This window comes from Chaetodon trifascialis, chromosome 21, assembly GCF_039877785.1.
Source record: "Chaetodon trifascialis isolate fChaTrf1 chromosome 21, fChaTrf1.hap1, whole genome shotgun sequence".
Classification (NCBI taxonomy): Eukaryota; Metazoa; Chordata; class Actinopteri; order Chaetodontiformes; family Chaetodontidae; genus Chaetodon; species Chaetodon trifascialis.
Window position 1 is genome coordinate 9703716 of NC_092076.1, and position 22578 is coordinate 9726293.

The 22578-nt window shown below is 39.8% G+C and overlaps 1 protein-coding gene across 1 annotated transcript; it reads right to left on the reverse strand.

The window, feature by feature from the left end:
* Positions 1 to 623: 623 nt before the first annotated feature.
* On the reverse strand, positions 624 to 21425 carry gfra1b (gdnf family receptor alpha 1b). The gene is made up of 10 exons (XM_070990416.1): positions 20807 to 21425; positions 20145 to 20453; positions 19267 to 19350; positions 9695 to 9873; positions 9150 to 9322; positions 7933 to 8042; positions 6478 to 6612; positions 5335 to 5534; positions 2881 to 2928; positions 624 to 2265 (listed from the first exon to the last, which is right to left on the reverse strand). Exons 1-10 carry the CDS (start codon positions 20844 to 20846, stop codon positions 2113 to 2115), a joined length of 1431 nt encoding a protein of 476 aa, XP_070846517.1. The 5' UTR covers positions 20847 to 21425; the 3' UTR covers positions 624 to 2112.
* Positions 21426 to 22578: the final 1153 nt, after the last annotated feature.

Here is a 22578-nt window from a genome sequence, read left to right on the forward strand (position 1 = left end):
GAAACCGGCTTGAGTCACTGTTCACTATTTTTATTTCAGCTGTTTGGCAAACACCGAACAGATAACAAAATTTTAAAATGTTTTTCATGTTTACTTGTACACAAAGATGCCCTCCTAACTGGGTGCTGGTAATATCTGTAGGTCAAATTAGATAAACCAACACCTTCTGATCCACAATGCTTGTCCAGACCTTTGAATTCACCCACTCCACCGTGTTGACTGAATTATCTGGCGTCACGACATTGAACAGCGCGTTGTCGTCTGAAAAAACAGACTGAGCACCGTGTGGGGCTAGCGATTAACCAATCAGCACCATGGGTGGGACTATCGCAGGTATCAAAGGTCAAAGGCAAACCACAATGGCATCCACTACAGACAAGACAGACGCTGCTATTGAGGCTGTTCTTCGTTTGACATTGTAGTTTGTTTTTTATTTTGCTGCACTCAACTCTTAAAACCCTGTCGCATCAATGCCGACTTAAAATGATGATTCAGACGGATACATTGGTCTCTAGTGACTGGTTTGGGAAAATCTAATTGGTTAGGGTGGATGCAGTGTCAGACTGAAGATAGAAACAGTGTAACAAGCTGACAGTTATGTCTAATATCAGGCAAACACAATCTATGAAGAAGTGCATCATCACAAGCTTTAGTTTAGATGTCCACAGGGATCATACACAGAAATGATTTGAACAAACACATTTTACACTTTTTAGTTTTTTTTTTTTAAATGGCAAGGATGTTTAAAAACAAGTGTTACATTCTTTTAATGTCTTTGATAATTAGGGTGTCATTAAGTATATAATAACAATGTCAGTGTTTTCTTCTTTTCCTCCATTTGCAAAAGCAGTAATTGCTAGCAATTAACGTCTACAGGCTTTTTTTCTTTTGGCATTTGCTCTGCTTGTGGATATGTACACATTGTTTGCCCATGAAACCCCTGTCCTTTTGCTCCCTTCCAAGACAAAATAATGAGAAAAAATGATCTCAGATAGGGGCAGCAATCAAAACATTTTCACCGTCAGTAGAACAGAAGAATAACATTACTTCATTTTAGCCATTAAAGACACTTTTGTAAATTCTTTATGTTCTCATTGCTATTACAGATAGTTTGATATTCCTCAAGAAAAATACTGTTTAAGATAACATTATGCATCAAAATATAATCACACATTAAAGTCATATCTGTCGCCACATGAGTAAAGAACCATACCCCATCACATTTTAGAAATCATAGCTACAGTGGATAAAGCTGAGAGGCCTCAGTTTCCAGATACTAACATAGACTCTCAAAAACATTACAGACAATATGTTACAAGCTAACAGCAGCATACTGGAGTATACACTTTATGTATCATATGTACAAAATGTTCTTTAGAGGCAATGTGATAAAACCACAAACCACCATAACAATCAAATAAATCTACAAAACTGATCTATACCTAGTACCGAACATGTAGAAGAGAAAATTGTTCGTGTATTCTGGCTGATATCCTTTTGTCCTTTGTGGATACTCTAACAGAATGGTATGGGCTTTTAAATGAGAAAAAATGTTTTGTGAATCACATCCCATACAGTGTCTATGAAATATTTTTGTCCATTGAGACGTAGTGTAGATCAACAGTTTCAGATCAGTGCTTGGTTTTCCTTTGTTGAACTAAAGCAGGTTTATTGGCAGGGCAAATCAAAGCACACTTATACAGAGAATGATCTTTATCCCCATGACGCATTCAGCTCATTGGCAGTCCATTCAGTCAAATGTGCACTGATTGTACACATTCCAAAAAAGTGAATTCATTCACATGGATATCAGATCACAGGGTTTAACTCCACAACATGAGCATTCCCAAGTGTGGATCTGATTCTTGAAGTCACCAAATTGCCCCCACGAGGCATGGAAGGCAAACGAGCTGATATGTCGGCCACAGCTTCAGCAGGTCTGGCTTCAACACAGCAGCAGTCGACATGGAATCAGATACAATCCACTGTTCGTCTGATTTCTCAAGGCGCTGTTTCAAGAAAAATGCAGGTGTCACACTTTGGTTGATGTTTAAATTAAAATGAGTTGAATCTCTTCTTGAGTTAAGAGTGTTGATCCATTGTCTGCAGATCCTACAAAAGCTGGAAATCTTCCAGTGGTGGTAGTATTGGTGTTAAAGCAAAGGCTAGAGCGAGGAGCATACTGGAGGGGTGCAAGCAGGCGAGTTCAGCTGCTGAGCTTCTAGGAATGGCATTTGAGTCATTGGACTCATCCAGTTGATGGTTCTGAGGGAAAAGATCACAGTGTTAGTATTGCGTTGTGTGCCAGTTGGCCTCACCATGAATCTGAAATTTAAAGGATCACCAGGATGTGCGCAATTAGTGGACAAGTCAATTAAATGTTGCTACTCTCACTAGTTGGCACCAGAAATACAAGTCGGTAAAACCTATTATTGTGTTAATGTACACATTTTTTAATTGCAGTATTAAGTGTTGATAATACACGCTGTTCTGAGTATTTTCTTACTTGTAAACTAGTCGAGTAGTCTAAGTTTGAACTTGCGTTTAATTGTAGGAACATTCCTAATCACAATATGTGTAAACTTGTATAACTGCAAACAAATTTTCTGATACCGTTGACCTCGAAAGTCAGCTCAGAAATAATTTTCATTTAATTTAAGGCCATGTTTGATCCAATAAAAACTACCTAGCCTTATACAATGGCAGGGCCCATAATATCATAATGTACCCCATTTGCTAGTGCATTTTCAGCCTAAGTGTAGTAGTGATTAATTTAAGGGCTCCATTTCGTATTATGTCTTTAAAATATCTCATTATCTGCACAAATGCACTATTGTCCAGGCTCTGATAGGAACCATGTGTGAATGCACAGATTCTTACCACACACAGTGCCGTATCCACTGTTTGATTTGACACCAGTTTTTGGGCCTGGAAGGAAGAAAACAAGTCAGAGAATCATTAACTTTCATTGATTGTTTGCCTGTCTTTCAACATGACAGACCGGATGATGGTGCAGCAAAAATGCTATAAAATATATAGCAGGCTTTTTCTTTGACACTGTAGTTCATTTAGCCACCTCCGTTCAGTCAAAAGCAGTCTTGGCTTGGAAGTAGAAATTTTAAAGGAGGAGACCGGGCTTACAGTAAAACAAGGTCGAGCAAAATCATTACTGCATCGAGCCAAACTCCCACTGCAACAGTTGTACTGCAAAATGCACACAACAATAAGATTTATGATAATACTTTTAGTGGCCACCAATTCCCATAGTTTAGACCTACACAGACCTCTTTGTATAATCATCCTCCTCAAGCAAAATGTGTACGATTCAAGTGTGTGTGCGCGTGTGTGCCAGCTCAAGGTTATGACAGTTAATACATTAAAACTTTTTGCAGACTGCTCCAAACCTTTTCAGCCACACATAAAAACACCCCTGCGCATTTTGAACACACACAGCCACACAAACGCAAACAACTATACACTCACAGATACAGAGATGGAGCACAGAAAATGATAAAGTGACTCTACAGTGGTTTGGGAACATAATAAACACCCCACGCGTTGGTTCTTAAGTAGAAGAAATACTATGAACCTGGATTCTGGAGAAGAATGATTAATTGCTCTATAGGAGGTCCCTCCTCTTGGAGGATGTTTTTACTGGTGATAAATCATTTTATCGCTATTAAAAGCCAATATGATAGATTGTCTCGCTTAAGGTATATGTGATATCATCTCATTTAAAAATATAGCCCCATAGTATTTATCTAAGGAGAATAGCAGAGGTCTGAAGTGTGTTTGTGAGGCTAAAAAGTTCCAATGGAGCTTAACCAAAGCACACAGTTTATGATGTTAAATGTCAAAATCTGCTCCTTGAATAGATTTTCCTACAATTGCTTTTGATATTTCAAAGCTCATTTGCATGTCGTCATCACATTGGAAACGAGGTCTCATGTTTATGATGGTGTGATTGAAGAGAACATATGAAAAACTATGACCAGAGCATCAATTTAGCAGTTACTGGTTTTGGAGCTTTTAAACATATCACATAGTCTTTCTCAGCAGATGCAGTTCGCTCAGGAATTGAAGATGTTAAAATTGAAAGACTGTCTGTGTCGGCTTAACATTTTAGATTATGAGTTTATTTTTGACCTGGGAAACAGCAGTCCCACCTCAAAGCCCTTCTGCATTGGAGCTTGTGTCTCATTCCAGTAATCAGCATTGACATTTCTATAATTAACCATGAGCAGCTACAGTTTTTACAAAGCTAAAAGGGATTTAAATAAAGTATACCTCAATATAGGGAACAAAAAATGTGGTACTTCCTTGCAATGATACTGTGTCCCTGTGCACACACATAGACACACTACCCCTGTGGGCCCTTTCTGATGTTACTGTGGCAACCAATTAGCTTTGACATGACAGCTTTGGAAAGTCTGACTCCACACTGACGTCTCATCTTTCTGCCCAGGAGGGGGGATTGTGAGCATGCCATCATAAAACTATCTCTGATCCATCAAGGTGACAGAGGCAGACGCTTGACACTCAGACAGAAGCTCTGAATGGATCTTGAACCTGGTGTTTAGGTCTCTGTTTGGATCCAAGAACTTTCTTTCAGAAGTTTTGAGTGTGACATAAAGCCTTGAAATTTATCAAAACATTTGTTTTTGTGTTAAAGGATTTCATGTTTGTCCTTTTATTTTCCCCTGGGAGCAGCTTGGTTTTAGTAGTAAAGGACCAGCTGCTAACTGCAAACAAACTACTGCATTGAGATAATTAGTTATTAAGAAAATTGAAGCTAATTACCTTGCTGTTCTGTGGTGTTTTTTGTGCTTCAGCAAGGAATTCAAATAGAGAATCAATAAAGTTTCTCCCTTAATGAGATCAGTGGAGGCATAAGCTGGCTGACACTCATTTGTTTGGGTCAGAATCAAATTAGGTAGCTCCATTATTTTGGAGATTGATAACACTGAAAAGTTTCTATTGTCTGTAAGCAAACATAAGCTATACAGCCAAATAAAATGTACTATTGAGTGGACTAGATTGTGGTACCACAATGTTGCTTGTCTCCTTACATTCGTTTGTGTTTTTTCTTGAAGTATTTTCAGCTGCAATGCAGTAAAATGCAACTGGATAAATTGTGTTTTTCAACCCTGCTCTCAGATCTTACAAACATACAATATTTAGTTGACGGCTTTTTAATGTTGTCAAAAATTCTGGAGTGATTTAATCTCTACTTCTCTCTCTAGATTTTTAATTTTTTATGACATGCAGTTTTTTTGTTTTATATTGCACGTCATAAAAAAGATGCAGCCCATATCCAAACACAGAAAACTTCACCTGTAAGGTCCCGCAGATGTGATAAAATGAATCGCCATCAAGATCCAGTTTGGTCATGTCTGTCAGTGCATCAAGCGCATTACTGGTTCGGTCTTTACCCCTCCGACTGATGCTAGGCTGTAGTACAGTGGGCTGAATTGGGGGTTGGGGTTGCCAAACTCCAACATCAGTACCATTGCCAAATGCCTGGATTGCATTACCTGCAAGAACAGAGTGCATTATTATTGTGCATTCTTGATCGTGTGCTTATGCACAATCAATATTTTACTGGACACCATCCACTTAAATGTAAAGTAACAGGAAAACTTGGCACAAAGTGAGAAAATATGCATCCAGCATCATGACTTTGATTCATTATAATTACATGTAATAAGCATTATCCACCAGAGTGCCCTCGGTGTCCCTTTTTTAAAATAATAGTCTGCACATCTAACAAGTTAGCAGACGTCTTCTGTCCTCGCCTTGGAAAATAAGTGCAAGTGGCATGGCCCAAACATTTTGTTCATGTCCAACTAAAAGCTGCTTATAATTGATACTTTAGATAATTGGGTAGGAGAAGAAATGACTTGACCTTTGTCAAGAGCCTTTTCAAAAGCAGTGCCTGCCTGTAATAGCCATGATTCACAAAGCGATTGGAAAATGAACTCGAGAGCTGCCTGAAATAAGAAAACTTCAAAAATAGTTTATATGATGTAATTTTCCCATCATAAATTTGACATTTAATCTAAGATACTTTTCATAAGCAGAACTGAATGTTGGCAAAAATTTCTTTTTGTAGTTATCTAGTCTTAATTATAGTAAAAACGTAGCAATTTAAGACACTGCCATTCAATTAAATTGCTCTGTTTTAAAGATTGAAAGTGGAAATGCCACTGGGTGCCATTCATTCTCACATCTGAGTAAAAAACAAACTAGAAATGTTCAAGAGATTGTTGTTTTTATAACATTCAAAGTAGCAGAAATTGTACTTGAAGAGAGAACATGTCAAACAGAAGACAGACCAACATATACAAGGCTCACTTCCTGTTTCAAGTCATTATCTCCCAAGTCTAGACAATACAACTGGTCAGTCTGACCTTATGCAGTGGAAAACAGTTGGCAGCGAAATACATATCTGCAGGGTGGGTAAGTATGGCAACTCACGTAGGCATCGATTGTTGGTGAAAAACTCAGCAAATCTATCACAGTCTGGCTTGTTGTTTCCGCTGCTGCTGCAGTCACACCATGGTGACAGACTAATGCCAAGTGATCGCACATAATTAGGTGTCATCACCGTACCTGCAGCATGAAAGAGAAGAAAAGCATTGTTAGCCAGTGTAACTGTAATCTCCATTATCGTAATTGGACCCTTTTTAGCTTAGCCACTCCATTTTGAGGCTCTTCACACTGAAATTTGTATGTTGTGGGCAGTCAGTGAGGATGAGCCTATTCAACTTTATACAGAGTCTTCACTGAGGAATTTTCCTGAACTGTCATTGAATTACACTGCGTTGTAACCTCCTGCATCGTGACGATAAGCCTCACTGACTTGTGAGAGATTATGTGGCGTAGCAAGTCACCTGTTGGACAACTCGCATTATTCAAAGAATTACTGATGTCAACAGAGGTGGCAAACAGCAGCTCTGGAGAGTGTTGTTAAAAGTTTTCTCTTAGTGTTTTCTGTTGCTGAATGCCTATTGGGAGTCAACAGTGGTGGCTAAGCTAGGGCACATCATGGGCAGAATCTCAGAGGAAACCATTTTTGGCCATTTTGTCATCTTGATGTAAGTGAATTGTTTCTTTTTTCGAGGGAGCCATCAAGTTGAAGCTCATACTTATTAGCTGTGCAAGTGCATGCAAATTTCTGCGTGCGTAGACAGAGATGAGTGGTTAAGCCAGGGGGGCCCCATTAGAGGGGTGTAACCTGTGTGAATGGTGTAGATTAAAATGTCTGCCTGTTGAGTTTGCAATTGGTCACTGTTGCCCTGCGTTCAAATCTCATTACTAAAACTCAGTGGGCCATTATTTTTCCTTTCTACATAATGAAGCCTGGTGACAGAACAGAGCCTGAACAAAAGGAAATACTATTTCTGCACAGGGCTATGATGTATGAACTGTGACGTCATGCACACCCTACAGCTTTTCAATTTATCGACTGTGATCTCAGCTGTCTGGCTGTCTAGTTGATCTGTGCCTTAATCTCCGCTCTGCAGAATACATTAAGATCAAGTTACTTGCTAGTTAAAATGTACAACTCCTTTTCCAAAAAAAGTTGGGATACTGTGTAAAAGATAAATAAAAACAGAATGCAGTCATTTGCATTTGCGCACTACAAAGACGCAGTGCTTCTGCAACAACCTAATTTATAGTAAAATGCAGTAGTTTGTGTTGTGTAGTATGTGTGGTCTGTGTTGTAATGTGACAATTTTGTGTTTATAATTCAAGTTACATTTTCAGATTCATGGCATGGATTTAGGCAGTATTTAACAAAAAACTGATATGATTTAGAGAGATGAATTCATTCATTAGCAAGGGTTTATTATTATTTGCTTTCCTTTATACATATCTAGTGATATAATTAATCTGGCAAATTCTGAAGCCAACTTTGGAATAACTTACCAATAAGACCTGAGTAAGACAGCAGACAGTCGGCGTAATTCTCCCTCAGACAGCCGGATATGGAGCGAGCCTCAGGCTGACAGTTGCTGATGAAGTCTGCCAGCCTTGACCTAAAACAATAGAGATACAAATTATAGATGCTGATTTCCTAATACTGTCATCCAGCCTGATTCCAAAAACGTTGGGATGAAATGTAAAAGGTAAATAAAAACAGAATGCAATCATTTGCAAATTAACTTTTTTTTTACCGTCAGTGGTTTTACAAAGTGTTCCCAAGCCCATGTAGTAATATCTTTTATAGTGTTTCACAAAGTGGTGAACCTCGCTCCAACCTGCTTGTGAACGACTGAGCCTTTCATGGATGCCCCGTTCATACCCAGTCATGATACTATCACCTGTTACCAATGAACCTGTTTACCTGTGGAATGTTCCAAACAGGTGTTTTTGGAGCATTCCACAACTTTTCCAGTCTTTAGTTGCCCCTATCTCAACTTTGAAATGTGTTTTATATATATGTAATATGTTGTCTACTGTTTTCTATAGAGTATATGTCAATGTTTCTGTTTTATTTATGTTAAACACAGCGCACCAACTGTTTCAGAATTGGGGTTGTAGATATTAAGTGTATAGTAGGCTAATGGCTTTGTCACATTTATAAGCAATGGTTCAGTAATGTAACGCCACAGATAAACTAGCATAAAAAAAAATCAGTGTTTTCTGTTCTTTGCTGGCTTGCAGAAAAGAAAGTAAAGAACGTGTAATATAAAGTTGAGAACTGTCATTGGCTTGAACAAATGAAATTCTATGCAGTATACCATAACCTACTGTGCACACTATATCTTGAAGTAATTGTTATTAGTCCCTCTTTAAAGTGACTCAGACTGGCAATTTTCTCTCAAATGGCATTCTGAATGTTCAGTTTGTACTTTGCATTAGAACAGTGGTTATCATCTCTTAAAATAGACCATCTGAATTACTGCTGAAGGTCTCTCTGCAGGTTATATGTGCCTCCTACAATGGTTTTCTGAAATGTATCGACATAAGAGGAGGTCAAGTTATTGTTAGGTGCAGATCTGAAGGCAGATGTGAAATGTCTTGGTTGTGGAACTATGTTTTCTATCACAGTAAAGACAAATGCTAGTAGACTTTATATTTGGAAAAAAGGTTAAATTTGAAATAAGATGAAGTCTATGAAGAGTCCCCCTGTGGTTTCTTACCTGCAGATGTAGTTGGTCTTACATGTGTTCTGAAGAGACAGACAGTTTGGTGTGTCTTTATCCTCGTAGGAGCAGATGGGTACAATTGTTTGTCGCCTGCGCTCTGCACATGCTGTCTGATCACCCGCTGGACAGGAGCAGAACAGCATCCCATAGCTGTATTTAGCTGGCACCTTTATTTTTGGAAAGAAATCGAAAAAGAACACATGTTGACGCAGGTGGTGTTATAGCCTGGACTGCAAAAATCTTCCACTTCCTCTCAGGGGTCCACTGATATCTGTCCTCTTCCTTGCCATCTGAAAGAAAAACTTCTTCATCTTCCAATGCAGCTTCCACTTGCACTAGGGTAGTAGCTTTTAGTGGAGTTAAATGATTTGATCTTTTACCAAAATATTGGATTCAGACTCCGTGAAACTGCACTCAAAAATTACGTTTTTCCTTTGACATTTCACACTTCGTTTGGACATTGGTTTGAGCTGCAACTACAAAATCAAAGGTGCAAAAAAGTGCTGCAAAGAGCTCCCAAAATTAACATGTTTAATTACCTTGTCAAAGAACTGACGTAGGGCCTTGTGGCATTTGCGCTTGTTGCAGACCTCAGAGGCCGACACCCTGCTGGTACACGGGTTGATGTAAGCTGAGCGGTATTTCTTACATGTGTCATTCAGGTTACAGGCCTTAGCAGCATTCAGACAGTTGTTCTCCTTTGTGGATGCAGGCTCAGCTAAGAGAGAGGAGGGACACATTATGTCACATTTCCTTATGTGAGAATTATTGTTTTTTTGCACAGGCCACATTGTTTGTGCATCATAAATGCATCAGTACTTAAAAGCATATAACATAGTTGTGAGTGAAAGAGCTGAGAGGATTTTTCTTTACTTGGCATGCATTTCAAAAACAGTGTAATTACATCGTTCTTTAGAAATTGCACATCTCCACTTCTGTTCAAGGTCCTAAGGAGGTTTCTATGTATGTCTTAGGTGTGTTGGAAATACTATCTTATGTAATTACGATGAAATAAAAGCTAGCGTATCACTATTTACATGAATTATCAAAATAATAGAAAGTGAGTATTCATCCCTGAGTCATAGCTAGAACAAAGCTTTGCATGATTAAAAAAAAAATCCATATGGCTGTTTTAAACTGAAAAAGAGCAACTGCATGAGAGCTTTGAGCCTTGTTGAACTCAATTATGTTTGTATTTGCAAACACAGCATTATACAATTTTGTGGATTTACTTTTTTTTTTTTTTTTTTACAGGGGATTCATTATGAATTATTGCACCATTTTTTTGCTCTAGTTAATCCATTTGATGCAATTGCTTTGTTGCATGGTTTAAATTTTCTGTCCAAATGCTGTACTTCAGGTTGTTAGGTTTATGATCAAACCCCTGTATGTGCCACGGTTAGACCACACTGACCATTCATCTCTCTGAATACAAAACTCATGTTGGATTTATCCCTCTCTGTGTTTGTGTGACTTGTCACATCTTAGACATGTAATTCAGGGGTGATTTTGTTGTCCTCAGCCTTACAGGAAAGCAGAAATATACACCTCAAAAAAACAAACTGCTCAGACAGTTTCCCTGCTTTGAGAGATGCAAACCAAGTCACCCAACTTTGGTTCCATCCCAGTATGCCTCTCCTGCCATCATAGCAAAAGCACTGTATGGCCAACACAATAACTCTCACATCTCATTTTTCTCATTTGTTGTCATTAAAGTACTTTCTGCTTGATTGACTTCTGCACAGTAATAGTGTATCCTCAGCCTCGGCATGGAAGAATGAATTCTGTAATTCTGCCTTTTGAGGTGGAATTGAAGCTCACTGCACTCTTTCATGCACCACAGAATGAGCCATGATTAAATCTGAATACATTCTTGAACCTTAGGTTAATCACATATTACAAAAACCCATTACTTACATCTGACAAGTGCCTCGAGATGTGGGCTCTGATCCTTTAGTTTTTTTTTTTTTTTTTTTTTGGTAGCTCTGGGCCAGAGGTGTGACAGTTCTACCACAAATTACTGTTACCCAGAGGGAAATGCTTACCTTCTTTTTTTAATACTTTTTAAAAAGTTCTTACATTGGACTTGGATTAAAACATGTTTGCACACTTATAGGGTCGTGCGTGCATGTGTGTGTGCATCCGTGCGTGCCTGCGTGCGTGTGTGTGCATGGAGCAGACAGCCCAAGCTAAGTGTGAGTAAGAAGGCTGAAGCTGTAGGTCACAGTGTGACTCCATACAGACACAACACCCCACGGCAGGAAAAAACCTTTTCTATCAGGAGCATTTGTGTTTGGGGTCCTATTTTCTCTGTTTCAGGAGCAATTTAAGTGCAAACCACATTTCACTGTCTCCAAGACCACATTCACGTTCATAGGAGGATCATGACATTGGTGAACTTCGCTTTTACTCAAAACTCCCACAAGAGTACAGTGAGTTATGTAAACAGGGCTGTGTTGAAGATTATTAGTTATGTTGCTTTCTGTGCTGCTTGGACCATTTAATTTAGTGTGTTGCACTATGATTATAATAGAAAACAATGTTCACTTGTCTCCTCTTAGTAATCCTCTTACTGTCTTAATGTCTCTATTGTCATTTTTTCTTTATTAAATGCCAGACATGTTTAAATTGACCTCACAGAGAAAGCCCACCAGCTACAAAAACAATGATTTGTGAACAAGTGTTCTTACAATACAGTTCAAATACATCATTTAAACTTAGAGTATCAGTTAATTTAATTAAACGTTATTCTGCTTCATTGTATCATCAGTCTATTGCCCTTGCAGAGCATAACAAGAACTGCAATCCTATATACTCGCCTACAATATAACATATCTTGTTAAAAGACCTACAGGCATAAGAAAACCCAAATCTCCCTCAGCCTTCTTAAGTTGCAACCCCAGAGCAAGGCCACCATGTTGCCATTGATGTAGACTGAATAACAAGCCAGTGTAGGAAGCACTGGAATCTGACCCTTTGACCTCTAATAGGTTGATACAAAAGACCTTTTGAAAGGCCGCCAGCCAGGTAGGATTGAATATGAATCTCGAAGAAGGGGTTAATTATAGTGTCCTGGGGGTGGCTTCATTCACTAATACAGTGATTGTAAGAATATGAGAGTCACACGTCTTATTGTACAGCTGCTGGGACGTCCAGTGTTTGTAATGCTTAAATTTATGAGATGCCAGTGTCCACACACACAGTCCACACACAGTTTTAGGTCACAGAAAACAGACCTTTTGCAAAACTCCTTCCATTTGGTGACATGTAGACAGAAAAAACTGAGGTTTGGTGTGTGACAGTAGAGTGTCCGTTATCTCCTTTGTTAATGTGATGCTGTTGTGCTGTAGTGCTGTTGCTAATCTTGCTAACTGCTATATACAGTAATCCAACACTCAAACGACACAGACCCCACCGCCAGCGTTGGCCCGGTCAGACCTGTAGATGCAGTCGGACCTCAAGTTGGAGCTAATAGCTATTTTTTCAGGCTTCTGTTCTTTTTGTTTTCATATAGACAAGATATTTTTTAAAACCGTTCTTTTGTGCATGCAAAAGCCTGTGGACTAGACCTTAGTTTGGTAAATATTAATAATAGTATTGGTTATTTTTGGATTACATTGTCCTTTCACAGTTCTGTTTGTCAATTAATAATTTAGTCTTACATTCCCTTTCTGTAGCACTGCCTCCACATATCAGTGAGCAACCTTTTTATGCACATGATGCCTAATTTTATGTGGCACACAGTGTTTATTTTCTTCTAAGCTGAGTGACTTTTTTCACTGAGTACATTAGCGCAGGCACAGCTGTCATACAGCTTGATACACAACAGTAGAGCACACATGTTTAGCTGAGAGTTATACAGCACTACTTCGCTTGTGTAAATCAACGGATTACAGTGGATGTCACAACAAAGCACTCGTATAACTCAAATCACACCCATATTACATAAAAGACTCTAACTCTTGACATATCCAAGGGTGCATCCGTCACCATTATAACCTTTATTTAACCAGTCATCTTAACAATTTGATTGCATCCATATGGTTACTAATATCCATTTAGCTACTTTAACATGCTAACATTAGCATGTTAAACTTGTTCTCACTTACTTATTATCACGGCATGGACCACCGGCCAGTCAGGCAAAGCACTTATGCCCTACTACTTATGACTGTAATGAACTCAACTTGGCACTTGGAACTGAATAGGGTGCGGCTGCACTCAGATGACAGGACTCCGCTATGATGTCATCAGACAGGGAGCCTTTTGCACAGTGTGTATTATGTATGTTTGACACATGTTTGTAGATTTTTCCCTCAAAATTCACTTACCCAAACACTGAAAACCACAAAATAACTATATTGCAGAGTCTCTGTACGCTGTCCAGATAATGGTGCAGAATCGTCCTTCGCGATGTATCACTGCCTTACTTAAATTCTTCTAAACCTATTGCTCCACTTACTGCCCTCTTTGTCATCTCCCATAATGGAAAGAAAACAGCAGTGGTCAGAGCCTGCTCCGTGATGGCACCCTGCCTTCTATAAGGCTCCCTGCCAGCATCACTAAATCTATGTCTCAGTGTCTCAGTATTTATGACCAGACCCAAGACCCATTTATTAAGTGCACCCATGTAATTAGCAAAATCTCACTCAGTTCCTATTGCACCACCCATTCCTTCCCTTAATTTAATCTTTCAGTCATTCATTTATCCTGTACTCAAAGGGTTAATATTCTGCTTGGCCAATTAAAAATTTAACTATGTGCTGTCTCACCATCAGCAGTTGCCAAGTAATACTACTTTAGGGGACTTTGTTCTTTTATTCTTGCTTCTTGCCCTCTACCTCTTTTAAGTTAAAACCATGAACCTGTACTTACATATTTATGTACCTGCATATCAATCTGAGATGTAAGGAGAACCTGAGGCGCTGAGATATTTTTGAATTTTGGAAATGTGACTGTCATTGTATGGGAATGTGCACAGGGTGATTTGCATGTAGATGAGGGTCTCTATGAAACCGTAATACACAGAGTATGAATGATTATGTGTTGGTGCATGTATGTGTGTGGGTGCAGGGTGTGGTTAGTTCACATCAAATACTTCCATGCCTGACTGACGTTATCCTGTGTCACCTGCAGCCTCCAGCGTTTTATTTTCTTATCGTAAAGCCGTGATTAGCCATTGCCTGCATCAGTCATGGTTGCATCCACTAGGCTCCTCACACACAGCTTGTCATAGCTAAGCCATCAGGTACACTCATTTTGGTGAGGAATTTCTGCTCTCCAAGCAGCTTTACTGAGCCTTCATCTTCCAGTAAGATTCATATGTGTCAGAGTGGCAGGGAATGCTGGGAGTGGGTTAGTCAGCATGTGTGTGTGTGTGTGTGTGTGTGTGTGTGTGTGTGTGTGTGTGTGTGTGTGTGTGTGTGTGTGTGTGTGTGTGTGTGTGTGTGTGTGTGTGTGTGTGTGTGTGTGTGTGTGTGTGTGTGTGTGTGTGTGTGACTAATAATGTGTCTGATAGTATTTGATTTACTTGATGCGGCCAAATCAAAGCACCAAGACACAGTAGAAAAGTAAATAATACTCAGATATTTTGCACTTCAACATTTCAAGGCATGTCCGCTCAATACAAGAATACTTACAGTATGTCTGTTCAGGGTGGGCTAGTCTCTGCACAGGTTGAAACTCAGTCTGGACTTGATATTAATCATTAATTATTTCAATCATATTGGGATTGGTTTAGCACACTTTGGTTACATTACTTTTTTTGAAGCACTTTACAGTTTTTCTCTTGTACAAAAACATTCACAAACACAAGTGAGGCCAGCTTCCATTCAAGGTGCTGACCTGATGCCTCTTGCCCAAGGACACTTGGACATGTGGACAGGAGGAGCTGACCCACTCTACCTACTGAGCCACTGCTGCCCCTTGACTCCCAACTTAAATGTTTTTCATGGTGCCTTCTAAAGTCATTTTAAGACATTTTCTGCTGTGTTCTACAGAGGATGGGCATAATGACACCTGCACACGCATACATTATAATGCAATACCTCTGTAGTACTGTAAATGTGGTGTGTCATGTTGGAGGTGGTCATTCTACATCTTGGATTACATTTTATCCAGTTTTGGTGTTACTGCATCCACTCTCTAAGTGCAGCATGCAGTGTTCTGTGAAATACAGTAAGCTTGCTAATATACAGGATAAAGTTTGTTTTTTTAACTTCATGCCACTGAATGCTTAAGTTTTAATATTTGATTACGCAGCATCTAAGTGAATTACAAACTCCCAATCTACCACTTGTGTCTGTTATTGGCTTTTGAGCTCCCTCTGGTTAACTCAGTTGGAATAAATCGTGTTATTCTGCGGTTACAGGGGGGCAGGGCAAAAACAAAGGAGAAGCGCGTGAAGGGAAATGCCTTCAGATGATTCGCTGATATGGCTGAAAGCAGTCTTGTGTAAAAAGAATCAGCAGATTAAAAGTGTTTCTTCTACTGATGGCCACTCTGATGTTCAGCTGGAACAGTCTGCTCATACATGCACAGTTCACAGGCAGGCCGGGCCAGTGGCAGAGGACAAAGACTACAGAGAATTAATCTGTTGCTTCAGGCAACTAGACCCAATGAATTATTCTTGAGGTCTTGAAATGGAAAATCATCATGCCAAGCTTCATCTCTTGTTCACCGACTCGATTCTCTGTAAGACTACTGATGAGCCACGAGGATAGACTGGGAGAAGAGAAATATACTGGGCTCAGTGGTAGGGCCAGTAATGGTGAGATTTCCTCTGTGAGAGTGGCTGCTTATATGTAAATTGAGGAAGTGGCTGGAGGGCTTTTTGAAAACTCCAGAAGTTTGTCACTGTGAAAATTAAAACATTATGCAGTTGAGATGTGCTCCAGTTTATAGTGCTTATAGAATAATGGGAACATGAGTGGCAGAAATTTATTGATAGAAACTGAGTGTCTGCGTATGTGTCTGCGTAGAGACATGGTTATATTTATTAAGGCTCCAACACTGATTTACACTGAAATATTCCTAACTTTCAACAATCTGTGGATGCAAATATATCGAACAGGGGCCTCATTTATGAAACAGACTTGCACAATTTTGATCTGAAGTATGACTTAAGCAGAAAACCATGAGCAAGTAGTTATTTATGAGACCTTATTGATGTGGAAATGATCTCGAAGCAAAGTCTAGACTCAACATAAATGATTTTCCTGCTGGTTATGTTGGGATATTGCAGTTTTGGACGCATTTGGTCCAAGCCTGTGGTGAACTTTGTGTGAGATTTATGAACAATATGTGCTCTCTAATGATTGCCGCAATGAGCTGGTCCATTTGGGAGAGTTCAGGTGCCAGGCCCCCCTTCCCGTAACCTTAATGCTGCAGTTATTTATGGCTATTCTTTTTTTTGCCTTGTAGTTTAAGGTCAGACCATTTTTTTTTAAATATCAGACACAGTTCTGTCTCTCTGCCCCACCTTGTTCACTGTGGAGGGTACACAGTTCCAAGCTGCGTGTTTGGCTTTATTTGTCAAACCACTATTTAGTCCACCGAGGAATATGTGTTGCCTGGCTTCAACATCCTCAAACATTGCTCTCATCTTCCATAAAGTTTACCTTTCACTTTTGGCTGTTCCTGTATGAAACCCTCATTAGTGCTGGCATTATACAGGAGGAAGTCACAAGGCAGGTGACATCAATTTAAGTTGATTTGATAAGTATATATCACAGGGGCATAGCTTACAAATGTGATTCTTAGCGTCTAGACTACGTTCAAGTATAAATCTAAGAACATTTTTTAAAATGAGGCCCCTTATTTTTTTAGTTAATTTTCAAAGGAAAGCATTGAGTACAGACTAAAAACAGAATTAAATGGTTGGATGTGTTCCCTTGCTCATTCTTAACCACAGTATGTGCTACGCTGAGGATGTAATCTCACACCACTGGTGTCAGACTTGCAGAATCTGTTCATCTCGTCTCTGAAAAGTATCATACTTATAATGAGTTAGGAATGTGATTGTACAAGATATGCCCTATAGGAATCCTTGCCCTGGGATTGCAAAGCTGCAGGTACATCTGGAGTCACCCGAGTTATCTTTAACTCAGTGTTATTTAGTAAAGACTTTGAGTTCTCTGCACAAATAAATAATTGTTAAAGATGTGTTGTACAGAAGCTCTGTTCTTCCGTTGTTAAGGGTAGTTCTGTGTGCCAGACATTTGCGTTTAGTCAATTCATTTATACTATAAACTTGGCAACGCGTGCACATGTGAAACTGTTACATAAGATCAAATTAAATCAAAGGCAGGATGGGAGGAAGCGTTGATAGAAGTCAGTAGGTAAGAGCACCTGCTCATTTCATAGCCGTCATGTTTTTTAAAATGTAATTTGCTGAAACTTATTTGAAATAAAAATAGCTTCAATTTATATCATAACAAGAATTGATTTTTTTTTTTTTTTTCAGCCACTCAGAGTAGTGGGCATCATGTCTTCACAGTTCACCCATGGGATATGGTATGGATTATTGTATGCTGGCTCACATATCCATTATTTTACACTGCGACTGCCTGAGGCCTGGCTTAGTTGCAGACAGGAATGAGGTCACTTATGGCAAATGGATTCCTGATATCTAACCCATTAAGTGATTTATTTTTTCTTGGAGCCCCCTTTGGCTGTTTATGCATTGCTATACATTACACAGGCTACTCAGCTCCAACTCCATCTCTGCATCCAGATTTATGTTGCTCACATACACAATGGTGATTTCTTAACAGTACCTAATAATGATAAGTTAAACTGCCATGTCTTCCGTATTGTAGGTCACTGACTTTGATAGAAGAGCACATTAGCAGCAGATCAGGTTTTTGAATATATCTTAATCAAGATTAAAACATTTGTTCAGTTGGATCTGCTGTCTCATCTCGGCTCCATCAAAGAAATGATTGTGTTGTTAAATAATGACCTGTACATTTGAAGCTGATTTTTCTACTTGGCATTTAATAATTCCTGTTTTGTTTTACTAGTAGACCCATTATCTGAAAGCCTCATAAATCCTTAACCACTTTGCCAATTTCATTTTTCTCCCAATTCTTCTTAGTCTCGCATTGCTAGACCTATCTCAACATTACATTTCTACTATTCCGGCACGGTAGACAAACCCGAATTCCAATAAATTTTTCCTTTACTCTGCTTTTGGAATACAGTTAACCATTATGTCATCGCATGTGGAGCAAAGCCACTGTGATACGCTAAGTGGATTCAATCACAGCGAGAGCCAGAGAGAGAGGGAAGCAGAGCCAGGGAGAGAATCAAATGACCATTTTTTCACTGAAATGGTAGCTGGCCAGTGCAGCAGACGCCCTCCTCCAGCCCAGAGAGCCCAACACTGAAGAGCGCCAGGGAGCGCAGCACTTGTCACACACACAGCTCTTGTTCTATCAGTGCCATTGGAAGCAGACAGATGGTTAATTACTCCTGTGTATGTGTGTGTGTGTGTGTGTGTGTGTGTGTGTGATCTCAGTAGATCTAAATATGGGCCTGCCTAGGTGTATGCTCCTAGTCCAAGTCCTGGCATCTGACAACATACATGGCATTTAGAGTCACAATAACAAGCAGCGGGCAGTGTTTCTGTCTGGATTTTCTTTTTCTCTTTTCTTTTTTTGAATCCAGGCATTCAGCCCTGCAAGCTCCGGGAGCTCAAACAACACAGGCTCTACTCTAAAAGGATGATTAATTCAAAACTAGTGCATAAATGCTACTTCTAGCACTAGTAATGTGATAGTGGGAAAAAACATGCAGACCTCTCATCATTGCTTTGAGAGCTGAAAGTGAAATATACTAAATTACTCTGCTTTGTGTACGACGGGTCACAGTGGCAGATAAAAGCTTTTGTGATGGATAATGGGTGCTGAAAGCTGCAGCCTGAAACCAGACAGCAATAGAAAAGAGTGGTTGTCAAATAGTGACAGATTTCTAGCAGTGATTTGGTGACTTAAACTGGGTTTAAAGCACAACTGAGAAATAACGTCTCCATGTATAGAGTGACTTAAGTTCACACAATGCCCAAACTTAAACCTGAAGAATGTCAAACAGCGAAAAAACAGCATCTTACCAGCTATGATGGGGGCCAGGCGGAAGATATCTGAGAGCCGGCTGTTGACTGGCTCATATGGAGAGTACTCCAGCAAGTCATTACCTGCATGGGAAACAAATGACCGTCAGCAATATGCGCTTCAAGTTGGGGGTGTATGTGCTTGTAAACCTGTGTATGTGGCGTAGGTGGATATTATCTGATACTCTTTAACATTATGATATCAATTATACTGCATTTATAGGGTTAATCCCTGTTAATTGCATATCTAATATTTATTTTGTAGATAATAGAGCTTATGAAGAAGGCTGACCTCAGGTTCACTTTGTTACAAATGCAATTAGCTCTGTCTCATGTAGGTTTAACACCGTTTAACAGGAAAACCATAGACTGCTGAGCTGAAATACATATTTGAGGTACTTGTACCTTCCTTGAATATTCTCCTTTTAAGCTACTTTAGACTTCTATTTCACTACTGCAGATTTTAGATGCCAATTTTGTACTTTTCACTCCACCGTATTTATCTATTTCTTTGCAGTTTCAGATTTCACACACAAAGCTTGCAGTATGACAGGGTTCATGCGTTATTACAGGTTAAACTACCAGCCAGAAGTAAAATATCTCCACATTGACCAGCTATGACATTGAAATACTGCTTAGTGCACAGTAGTGCATCAGTCCTAATTATCCAGCAGAATACGATTTTATGTGACATTCTGCCTGCAGAATATGTTCTGTTTGTTAAGTACATTTTTCTGATGATACTTATGGCTTTGACTTGGATTGGAATATTTATACAAAGTAATCTGAATACTTGTCCCATCACCATAAACGCATACTTTCATATTGAGCTTATTAATCAGTCAGCTATGAATAGTTAACTCTGGGTCAGTGCATACCCTGTAAACTCTGAAATATGCTCCAAAAGATCCGGAGGCAGTTCTTCTCCTTCTTCATGCCTCTTCGACACCTGCAGTTGTACAGGGGGCTCTGCTTCATGGCTTCTATGGCGCTGCGGCACTCGCCCTGCGCCTCGGGACCGGTGACCGCACTGAAGTTGCTCTCCCTCCCCGCCACGCACTGCCTCATCGTCCGGTACTTGGTGCTGCAGCTGTACTCCTTTAGACATTGCTCGCTGGCCTTTACGCAGTCCAGGCGGACGGCCCGGGGGGGTGAGCTGCCGTCACCTCTCAAGGTGAACACTGAGTCTGGGAGTTAGAGGAGGGAAGTCAAAGATTTGTGTTCACAGTGTAAACTCATTTGTCTGTATTGTTCTACACACACCTATCAGCCAGTTAACATGATTGAACTGGAGGGTACATTATTATATTGCGGCCAAATAATACATAAAGATGCACTTAGATGAACTTCCCAAACCCTGAATGTTCGCGTCCAACAATCAGAACAAATCTAAGAAATTAACATGTTTGCCTTATTCCTCACTGCCACTGTCTGCTGCGCGTGTTTAGTTGAACTAAAGGAACAGGCGCAGTTTGAAAATATATTTCAGCACATATTACAGGCTAAACATGGAAATTCAACAGATGCATGCGTCACTTACCCGGGAAGGACAATATAATGACAAAAGTTGTTAAAATCATCGCGCTTAAGGAGATTTCGTTTGCAAGTTTTAAAGAGGAGTTTCGGGGATTAAAAGAAAATATGAAGCGGAGTTGTCACGCGGATCCGCTTTTCTTCAGGTTGCACATTATGCGAGCTCAAGTGATGATGCATCCTGTGTAGATCCAACAGTGAGAATCCCAACTCCCGACCGGAGTCCAGCAGCTAAAACTGCATTGTGCAGACCTGCCGGAGTTTAGGACAAACAAGTGAGACGCAGAGAGACGCGCCGATGGTGGACCATGTCCATTTCACTGTGCGCCCACCAACTCCTCTGTTAGTCCGCCGCCCCGCCACACAGACGGCGCGGGTGTGTCAGGTCCGATACGGCAGCTGCCAGCGGCTTTTAGGACAAAACTTTACAGCCGCAATAAAACTCTGAACCAATCAGTTCAACTTAATACATGAAGTCATTTAACTTTAATCGGCCAGTACATCCCTGAGCGCACCGGAAGAATGTTAAAAATCCCAACAGCTGGAAAAAAGTAATCCCGTTCAGCAGGTGGAAAGACAACACAACAGCGTTTGATCCGGACTGTTCTCCCCTCCGATGGAAAACTGAGAAGCTCGAGGTGCAGCGCGTGAGGGCGTGACGTCACGCGACCGTGCGCACAATAACCTTAATAGACCCATTAACAGCCACGATTTACATCAAACTGTTATGACAGTCTAACCAAATTGATGGCCAGCGGCGAGCAGGTTGCCTCTGTAGTTCTGTAGTTCGCTTCACTCATTAACATCTACATTTATAATGGCTCATTATGTATTTATGTAACCTGCAGGCCTGCCCAGCATGAGAACCTAACATCTTAAATATATCTCTAATCGATCAGCTAAATTGCAACGATTCTTAAGTGTCGGAGTGTCTCAGATTAAGTGTTTGTCCTCTCAGATCAGCTCTTCAGTAGCAGCTTTTAATAGCCTGCAGTACTCTAATTTGAGGATTTTTTTTTTTTTCAGGATGATCACAAGTTTGAAGGTATTTCAATCCCTCAAATTGAATGGCAAAAAAAAAATCATATTTCTTCTTTATCTGAAATTGCAGTCACCTTATAAATTGTGATAACTGTTGACAGAACTTTTCTCATCAAAGTTTGTTTTTCTGCACTGAAAAAAGTGAAAAATGAGAAGGTAGCACTCAATAATTTACCTGGTTATTGCATTCTGGGATGTAGCGGCCTGCTTTACAATCCAGAAATTCTGCACAGCTAAAGCTATTTAGCTACCGGTTTTAAAAAAAAACATCCGTGAAATTGTCAGCATTTGTTATGTTTGATTGCTACATGGGGTTTTGATTACATGTGTTGTAATGCTAACATAGAGCTCAGTGTAAATCCATTACTGCAATGGTAACCACATCAATGCAAGCATTTCCCTTTTCACTATAGCTCGATTTTGTTCGATTCCATCGATTTGTGGCCAAATGTAGCTTGTTACAGATTCCACATGACCTTTTGCACATAGACACACAGCATGCAAGGCATCTGACATAAATACTCTGCACTTTATTACAGCAAATGCCATAGACTGCGTTTCACGTGTGGGCTAACGTGAAGGCTGTCGTCTCCAAACTAAACTGATAACATACAGGATGTGTCAGGATCTGAGTGTCTTACTTATTAAAAATTGTTGATCCACCTATGTCATGCTATGCTTCCAGATTTATAGAACAAAGTTCTTTCAGTACCAACCCACCTTTCCCTTATTCATTAT